Source organism: Mus caroli, chromosome 16 (assembly GCF_900094665.2).
Source record: "Mus caroli chromosome 16, CAROLI_EIJ_v1.1, whole genome shotgun sequence".
Lineage (NCBI taxonomy): Eukaryota > Metazoa > Chordata > Mammalia > Rodentia > Muridae > Mus > Mus caroli.
Window position 1 is genome coordinate 28,775,539 of NC_034585.1, and position 10,187 is coordinate 28,785,725.

The 10,187-nt window shown below is 36.6% G+C and overlaps 1 protein-coding gene across 24 annotated transcripts in view; it reads left to right on the forward strand.

Moving 5' to 3' along the window:
• The window catches only part of Dlg1 (discs large MAGUK scaffold protein 1), a 201,151-nt gene that overhangs the window by 106,865 nt on the left and 84,099 nt on the right, over positions 1–10,187 (forward strand). For 13 of the 24 annotated variants that reach the window (XM_021185184.2, XM_029470486.1, XM_029470482.1 and 10 more), the window contains one exon: positions 249–347. The exons of the other annotated variants lie outside the window; for them this stretch is intronic. In XM_021185184.2, coding sequence (XP_021040843.1) covers positions 249–347 — 99 coding nt within the window. The remainder of the gene's footprint in view (positions 1–248; positions 348–10,187) is intronic. 24 annotated transcript variants of the gene reach the window in all.

Here is a 10,187-nt window from a genome sequence, read left to right on the forward strand (position 1 = left end):
CATAAAGTAGACTGTGATTGTCTTATGGACATGTACAGAGCAGACTTTCTTAACCGCGGACCCTGACGTTATACATTGATGTCATAGTAATAATTAGGACAGTCTCGATACTTAACTAAAGTAGTATCTTAATGAATTATTCACTTATTATTATATAGAGAACTATAATTTACCTTTATGGTGCAACTTTCTGTTTGTTTTTCTTTTCTTTGGTGTTTTTCCTGATTTTTTGTCCTTGATGATTTTAGCCCACAGAAGCTGTTCCTCCCTCCTCTCCCATTGTCCCTGTGACCCCTGCCCTGCCAGTCCCTGCTGAGAGTACTGTCGTCCTGCCCTCCGCACCACAGGTTGTTGTTGCTTTCTTTTTTCTTTATAACAATTTAATTTACTTTCAATGTTTTATTTGTATCTTTTAAAACTGTGGAAGTATATTTTGTTAGGTATATTAATTTGCTTTGACTTCAATTGGGATTAAAGATAGGTTCAACTTTTGACCTTTTACTTGGTCGTCTATGAATGGAGTGCATTCTGAACATATAGTAATGAACCTTTGGGGATTTGTTAACATGCCTTTATACTTGTAACTGTGTTTAGTTTTATAAATTAGCCTAATATTTAAATGTAATGGTCCTATTCCTTTGCCAGATCCATTCTTTTATATGGCACTGTTTCTCCATGTATATTTGTCTCCTTTGGAAATAGCCAGCCTTTTGTTATTTGGTTAAATCCCATACTTTAAATTTATTATAATAAGTTATATCTCAATTTTATGAAAACTCCTGTTTTAGAGACAGGGCCTCACATAGTCTGTGTTAGCTTTGATCCTGGTGGTCCTGCTGCCGCCACTTCCTGAGCACCCGATCTCAATGTGTGCCATGGTGCTCTATGTCTATGTGAGCTATTTACACAATTTTCATAACTTCTGTCAGAACTGTGACAGAAGAAAATCATAGCCAAATGTTAGTAAATTTGATAAGTTTTAATTTTTAGAATCTTACTAGTTGTAAGGAGTGGTTTGTTGAAACTTTATTACCATTGCAACACAGTTTAATAAGTTTATTACACAGCACACATTAATAGTGAGTGTGTTATGAATAATATTAATGATCTTCCGTTGAGAACTTGCAGTATCATTTTAAAGGTAAATATGTTTGTAGATATTTTTGCTGAAATTGAGCGGCACAAATCTGGGTGGGTAAACAACGTGTGAGAGTGTAAATAGTGTATGTGAGTGTAAATAATGTGTGTGGGTGTAGTCGCAGCATCAGACGGTCCTCACTGAGGGGGGAGATGAGAACAGTTGTGGGCACTCAAGTTTTTGGGCTTCCCTCTGCTAACAACTGAACACCAGTCAGAATAGCCACACTACCTGAGATCCCAGGATAAATCATCAGGGTTATAGCGAGGCTTCACCATGCAATGACTGGGTGATACTAATACTATGAAACCATCCTGAATTAAATAAGTAAATCCACATACATACTATTCTATATTGCAGAGAGTGAGCAGTCAGCAATCAAAGTTATTGAAACATGGTAAAGATACATGTGTTTTTAAATGCCTAGTGGTATGACATTTTCCAAAGGGAATCTCAAAGGTTATTTTACTTGCTTATTTCTTAAAATAATTTGCTAGAATCCCTTGAATTTTTGTATAGGTCTCTGCTCTGTTTTTAATTAGGGACCTGTCCTTTTATTTATTTGTTTGTTTGTTTGTTTGTTTGTTTTCGGTTTCTTTATTTATTTAGTGTCCCTAACAGCAATCTACTGTTATTGTAAGTTGTAAACACTCATAGTCTTAGAGTTAAAAAAATAATTAAAGGTTTCTAGGTCGGTCTGACTTGTTTTGAACTCATTCCAACCATGTACTGCTGTGTTTAACAGAAGAGTTCACTTCATAGTGATAAATTCTTTTAGCAAATCTGTATTGCTAGAGAGGTGGTAGTTCTGACTTGAGAGATTCTGCAGTGATAAAGTCTTAATATAGGAGCTATGGCTTTGAGTCCTGATTTCAGTTCCCAGCAAAAAAGAAACAAGGTGTATCTGCACAGTACCTTTCACATAATCCCCTCGTGCTAGCTAACTTTGTTTTTGAGAGAGAGAGTAAATGAAGAAGTTTAAAAGTCATTGAGCTGCCAGTCATGGTGGCTCACACACCTTTAATTCCCAGAGCTGGGGAGGCAGAGGCTGGAGAATCTCTGTGAGTTCAAAGCTAGCATGGTACTATATAGCAAGCTCTAAACCAGCCAGGACTACATACAGACTGTCTCAAAAAAAAAAAAAAAAAAAAAAACCAAAGTCACTGAGGCTATGTATACAAGAAAAGGAACGCCCTCAGTGTGTTTTATTAACACGTCTGATGTCCTTAGATGATAGTAATCCATGCTGTATAACATGTGAAGCTCATGGAGTTGTCTCATTTTCCAAGCTAAGTATTGTTCTCAATATTAAATATAGAACATTTATTGTTAAAAAACAGCTAATAGGACATCAAGTTCAAAAAGCATCTTCTTTTAAGGAATGTGTACCTTGGAGTAGAGGGCTGGCTCAACAGCTAAAAGCAGATACTGCTCTTATAGAAGACCCAAGTTCAGTCCTGGGCACTAAGGTCAGGTGGCTCACAACCTATTTTTTGACTCCAACTCCTGGGGAGTTGACATCCTCTTATGGTCTCTACAGGCACTTGATTCACAAATACACACAAAAGCTCACACACTTGAAAAATAAATTAAATCTTCATCGTTAAACCCTTATCAGAGAAGTGTCTTCTTGCAGTAGATAGGATTTAGCACAGAGACCCACAACTGGACAGTGTGCAGTCAGTGAAAGACCACGAAGCACTTGACCCTAAATGGGATGTCCTCATCAAACTCCTCTCCTTGAGGCTCAGGGATCAGTACAGAGGAGGAGACATAAAGTTGTAAAAGCCAGAGAGAGAATGGATGATTCCAAGAGAACGTATTTTAGATGCACATATGAATTCAGAGACTGTGATATCACTAACATTCAAGCAAAATCCAAGCAGAGAGAAGTAGATATGAGGTCCAAGAAGCTATTTGCAGTTGATAGCTGTTGAGAGATAGAAAAATCAGTTTACCCAGTGTAGTGACACTGGGTATATAGCCACACTCCAGGGCAGGGGCACTCTTGGAGTAAGTTGACTAACACAAAATGGATGCCATTGATTGTTGCCGTTGCTGCTGCTGTTATGGTTTGGTGATTTTTTTGTCTATGGTATTTATTTTGTTTTCTTGGGTTGTTGGGCTTTTTGTTTTGTTATGTTTTGTTTGTTTTGGGAAAGGAAGGGAGGGGGACACATTAAGTTGAGGATCAAAATGTATTATATGAAAAAATATAAGCACTTTAAAATATAAAAGAATATATAGCAGATTTCTGAGTTCAAGGCCAGCCTGGTCTACAAAGTGAGTTCCAGGACAGCCAGGGCTACACAGAAAAACCCTGTCTTGAAAAAGAAAAAGAAAAAAAAAAGAAAAGAATGTATAACTTGTCTTTTTAGAGGCATCAGGATGGTAATAGAAGCTGTTTAGTCGGGGTTAGTATTGCTGTGATAAAACACCATAACCAAAAAGTTGGAGAGGGAAGGATATATTTGGCCTAAACTTTCACATTGTAGTTTTTCAATAAAAGAAATCAGGACAAGAATTCAAACAGGGCAGGAACCTGGAGGCAGGAGCTGATGCAGAGGCCATGAAAAGGTGCTTACTGGCTTGCTTCTCCTGGCTTGCTCAGTCTGCTTTCTTAGAGAACCCAGGATGACCAGCCTTGGATGGCCCTGCCCACAGAGAGCTGGGCTCGCCCATAAGTCACTAATTAAGGTACTACCTACAGGCTTCCCTGCAGTGCCATCTTACGCAGACATTTGCTCAGTTGAGGCTCCCCCTCTCAGGTGACTTTAGTTTATGTCAAATAGACATAAAGCTGTTCAGCACAGAAATAGAATAGTCCTGTCTTTGTCACACAAATAAGTTACACTTTCAAAATGTTATACTCCTCCCTTGTCTCCATATTTCCTAGTAACTGTGAGGTTCAGGTCATAACCCCAAAGGAAGAAAGATACATAGATGTATGATTTTTTTTTTAAGACTATACTGTCATATGGCCATAATGGTGCATTCTTTTCATACTAACACTGGGAAGGCAAAGTCAGGACGATCCCTCTGAGTTCAAAGCCAGCCTGGTCTATATAGCAAGTTCTAGACAGGTGAGAAAACCACAAAACCCAAAAACACCTTTTTGGTGTTTTTCTTTCTTTTTGTCGAATGCTGTATGTTGATCCTCTCATTTGAACTTTATTAAAGCTCAAATGGTGCAGTGCAAGATGCATTGAGTGGCTACATAGAATTAATTATACATTGTGAACTTAATAGTCTGATCTAAACCCACTACCACTCAGCAACACTCATTTCTAGACATGAGTGCGGGAGAAATTTCTCATGTTTTTCAGAGCTCCAGTTTCCCTCATGAACCAAAGCACATGATACGTAGCTCTTTCTGCCAGAGATGCAGCCACTCGTCTTTACGATTCTCCTCTTTAATCCAGAGGCATCTGTCTGCTCCAGAGCAGATGCTTTAAACTTGGTTGTCAATCTGAAGCACTGTTCTGTGATTCAGGTTTGGCAATGTTTTCGTTCTAGTGTGCTCTTGGATGTATTCTCATTCCTTCTCCCCTCTCTCCAGACCTCCGTCTCTTTTACTCTCCCTCACTCTCCTCTCCCTTCTATTCTCCTTTTCCTTTCCCCCTTCTGTGCTTGCCATGCCTGTGTGCATGTGTGTGTGTATTGGGGCAGGGATGATCTCTTGATGCTCAGCCACACACTTTACAATATGTTGGTTTCATTCTTTTTTCGTCTTTTTCTTCTTCACTTCTTACCCCTCTTTTTCTTCCTTCTCTCCCCTTCTGCTTCCTGCTTCTCCTTCTAGTAATTGTTCCAATCACATGCATTAATACCCTTCGCCATCTGAAATTTGGTTTTCTACAGTTCCATTTACAGTCAAATTTAAAAAATATTAAGTGGAAAAATGCTAGGAGCCATTGAGTCAAATTTTACATAACCTTTATTTTACAATAGTGTTACACTTGTTCTATTTATTACTAATTACTCTTAATCTCTTTCTGTGACTAATTCATAGATTAAACCTCATAGATAATCAGAGATATATTTTACACACACACACATGATATAATACTTCTACCCAGTTGTTTCAAGTATCTGTGCAACATCCCAAAAGATATTCCTTTTGGATCATGGAAACGTAAGTATATACTAATACCATTATTGACTTCCTACAAGAACAGCTATAGAGATCACTTAGTTAATTTCATTATGGCATGAGAGTAATTTCACTCTCTGTAGAACATCTTATGTATGACCTCTGAACCTTTAAAATTTTACTAATACATAAGAGTATTGAGTCTTAAATTATTGGATCAGTAGTATTGTTTGACTTGATATATTTTCATTTTATGAGTAATCTTAAAATAGTATCTGTGATAGCTGGATGAATGTCTTTGTAATCATATTCTGACACTTGACGAAAGTTCCTTTATTCTACTTATTTTGTAGAAATTTTTTTAGTTTTGTATTGGGCTTTATTTTCAAATCACTTCAGGTTTGTAAAGCTGCAAAATAGTACAAAGATGTTTCATACTTTCACCTAGATGTACTAGCTGTAAATACTTACACTTAACTACACCCACTTTGTAATTCCTCTTGCTGTGTATTGTTTATCGTCATCATTATTAATCAGTTAATTCTATGAATTTTGTAGGTTAATTTCACAGCAGTCTCTACAAGATACTTTATTAATCATTAGATGTATCAGCAAAATTCACTTTCTTTAACTGTTAGTAGTAACACAGGTCAGATTCTTTACTTCTGTCAGTTGTTTTTCTAGACTATCACTTGCCATAGGACAGGGCACCCCTTCCCTAGCCTCTAAGAGATTGATGGGCTTCCTTGTGCATGTTGAGACACATACAATGCTGTATTTCTTAGTAAGTAATGATAGATAAGTATGTGTACAGTTTTCTATGGTTTATGACATGCTTATTACTTCTGGTGGGAACCTTATCCAATCCTTTGGTAAAGAGTTAAATATTCATTATGGTTAATATAATCAAATGTCATCGAATAGCTGTGAAGTTGAGATCTTGGACCAGGTTTTGGCATATAGTGTCTTTTGAAGAGAGATGTAGGAAGTAGGTTTTTCTTTTCCTATCTAAAATAAGAAAACAGAAAGCAGGGGCTACTCTGGCCAACATAAGGCCTTGAAACTTTAACAGGACAAGAGGTAACATGGAATGAACAATCTTGCTTCAAAGGAATACTCTGAAGAGTCTGTGGGGACTTCGTTTTAAGTTTTTACTGCAACTATATAAAACTAGTTTATTTTCTGTAGCTACACTTCCTGCCTTCTCTAGGAAGCTGTCTGTCCTTTATTTTGCTGGCAGAATAGCTTTAACTTTGGTGCTATATTTATCTATCTGCATCGTGCATACATCTTCTGGCTCAACATTAATGCTCCTTCATTCATTCATTCCTGTTACCACAGATTGGAAAAATAGAAAACAAATACTATGTCCATATCTTGTAATGCATAAAATTAGAAAAGTTTACATTGGTAGGTAATTTATATATCAAGGTAGAGGCTTTCATTTTCTTCCTACTGATACCACCTTATATTTTACCATTTCTTTAGGTGCCTAAACGAGGTAGTCAGACATTCCACCATTTGAGCTTCATGTCTGCAAGCTCTTACTTTAAATGACCTTTTACGGCATTTTTCTTTCTTTATAATTACATTTTTAAATAATAAAATATAATATCAAACAAAAACTAAACACGATAGAACTGGACAAAAAAAATTAAAAGAAAAGAAAAAAATAAAAAAAATAAAGGAAAGAGTCCAAGGGAAGGAATGAGACTCAGAGCCACTCATCCACACTCAGGAATCCCATAAAAATACTGAACTGGGAGCTGTAATATATACTCAGGGACCTGGTGCATGCTGTCCATCTCTGTGAGTTCATAGAAGCTTTGATCATGTTTATTTAGAAGACTTGTTTGTGTGTAGGTGTGGGTGTGTGTATTGTCCTCCATCTTCTTGGGCTCCTCGACTCTTTCTGTCTTCTCTTCTGTGTGGTTCTCTGAGCTCTAAGAGAATGAATTTTATGGAGACATCCCATTTAGGGCTGAGTGTTCCAAAGTCTCTCACTCTCTGTTATGACATACTTTTTTCAAATTGCTAGGGTTTCTTAATGTCATGATAGATTTATCTACCAGATGCTAGACTGATTTGAAATTTTTAATTAATCCTTAATATGAACATTCATGGGGTTTCCCTTCAGATATGGTCACTCTTTAAATTTTACTTATATGTTTAGACAACGTATTCTCCATTGTTTAATTTTTAAGTAAATATAAGATTGAATTGTTTTATATACATATTTCAATGTTATAAATTATTAGATAAAATATCTGTACCATGATGATGAATTGTTAGCAGGCAGCTAACATGGTAATGATTATGATTAATATATTAATAACTTAGGGAAATTAAATTTCCATAAATATCTACCCATTATGTGATTGGTACAGGTAAGCAGAAGGAACCAAATGGCTTTCTTTCCATAGTGGTTAAAGAATATAATTTCTTTTGTAGCTTTAAGTAGCCTTTCTTTCTCCTCTAAAATTACTTGAGCATAATACAGTGAAGCTATATCATGAGTAAGTTAAAAATTATCAGTCTGAATAATCTCATTATGCCACTGAGAAAGGAATCATTTTACTGTCTGTAAAGTCTCAGATGCTTTGCTTAGTAGTAGTTTGCAGGGAGCCTCTTCATTGTGTTTGATATCACAGAATCATCAAAGGGAGTGTACATATACAAGGTTGAACACGTAGTAGTGCATGCTTTCTTTGTAGATAACAAAATACTAATTTAAACTGCTTCCTTTATACATGTAGCCCAACCTGAAACTGTGTTCTGCCTATTTATCAATCAGATAAGTTATTGGCTGACAATAGTGTATCATTTAAATTCTGTGTGCAGCTCAGGCTGTTCTTGAACTTGAGATTCTCTACCTCAGCTACGTGGGGGGTTGTAAGCAGGTGCCTCCCCACTGGTTCAAATACTAACTTTTTAAAGTAACCTACAGAAAGTTGAACATAGTGGTTTGTTCTTATAATTCTAGCATTTGGAAGGCTGAGGTAGGAGCATTGCCATGAGTTTGAGGCCTGCCTGGACTCTATAAAAGAATTCCAGATTTTCTTGGGCTATACAGTTAGACTGCCTCAGAATAACAAAAAGCACAGTTTACATATTTGGAAGAAAACTTTTGTATTACAATGTATTTTCATACAACTGTGCTATGTAATTGGGCTTTTGTTTTTTGTTTTTCCAGACAAGGTTTCTCTGTTTAACCCTGGCTCTCCTAGAACTTGCTCTGTAGACCAGGCTAACCTCAAACTTAGATATCCAAACTCAAAGATCCTCTACCTCTGGAATTCTGTGTAATTCTTTAGAGGATTAATATTAGCATTTAAGTATCTCTCTTTGAAAATTTATTTAAAAGCCGGGTGTGGTGCCACACACCTTTAATTCCAGCACTCTGGAGACGGAGGCAGGCAGATTTCTGAGTTGAGGCCAGCCTAGTCTACAAAGTGAGTTCCAGGACAGCCAGGGCTATAAAGAGAAACCCTGTCTCGAACCCCACCACCACCAAAAAAAAAAAAAAAAAAAAAAGAAAATTTATTTAAGGATAGTCATCTTTCATATTCAGTTAAAATGTTTCATTTATAGCACTCTTACAAAAAAATCTTTAAATATTCTGAAAAAAATAATGTTGAGAAGAATTTATCATTTCTGGTTTGTTTTCTTTTGATAGTTAATTTTATTCCTTTGTATCAGCCATGTAAAAAATGAACTTTAACAGGAAACCAGGGTTTTTTGTTTTTTGGTTTTTTTCATTTTAAACTTCTATAGATGCTCATTGTTTTACTTCTTTTGTGCACTGTAACAAATTGCTGCTATGTGAATGGTCTAAAATAACAGCAATGACAGAAATTTTTGCCCAAAATAATCTAGGGTCTTTACTTGGAAAAATATTCCAATTTTCTTCAAATTTGTGACTGATTTCTCTATGTGACAGATAGTTTTATGTTTGTTTTGAGGAGATTCTTGGGTTTTTTTTTTTTTTCTTTTTAAGATTTATTTATTTTATGTATATAAGTACACTGTAGCTGTCTTCAGACACCAGAAGAGGGCATCAGATCCCAGGACTGATGGTTGTGAGCCACCATGTGGTTGCTAGGAATTGAACTCATGACCTCTGGGAGAGTAATCAGTGTCATGTCCAAATTTTTGTTTTTCTTCAATATTGAAACGATTCATTGTTGGCAGAATTTTTTTTCTGGGTTGATAAAATGATTGGAAATTTTATAGGATCATTTGAAATAAAATACCTGGGCTTTGATACATCAAAGTAATTTTATTTCACTGAAGAATGTTAGCTTTAAGGAAGACTATGGTGGACTTTTTTAAAAAATTTATACTGGTATCTGATCCAGTAGAACTAGAACCAGGGGCTTGAGAGGTGGCTCTGTAGTTAAAACACTTGCCATGTAAAAGTGGGCACCTAAGTTCAGATCTCTAGAGCCCATCAAAATTATGATGGCTTGGCATTTTGCCAGCAATTCTAGCCTTCTGGATTTAGGAGGCAGAAAGGGAGGGGGAAGGATCCCTAGAGTGAGCTCCGTAGAGCTAGTCAGGCCGCATCAGTGAGCCTGGGTTTTCTCAAGAAAGCCTGCTTCAAAGAATGCCATGGGCAAGCAGTGGATGATTATTCCAGGCATTAACTTAGACCTCCATATGCACATGTTCACACCTGTATCACACATATGTAAATATGTGCTTACACTTACATGAAAAGTTCTCAGAAGCAAACCTGGTTTTACAACTATTTATACCTTATTTCCCCTCATTTGGCTCTCTTGATTAATGTGTCTCACCTGAATGCATTGTTTAATATGTAGAAAGCTCATTAAAAGTGTAACTTTAGAAATGGCAAGCCAAGCCGGGCGTGGTGGCACACGCCTTTAATCCCAGCACTCAGGAGGCAGAGGCAGGCGGATTTCTGAGTTCGAGGCCAGCCTGGTCTACAAAGTG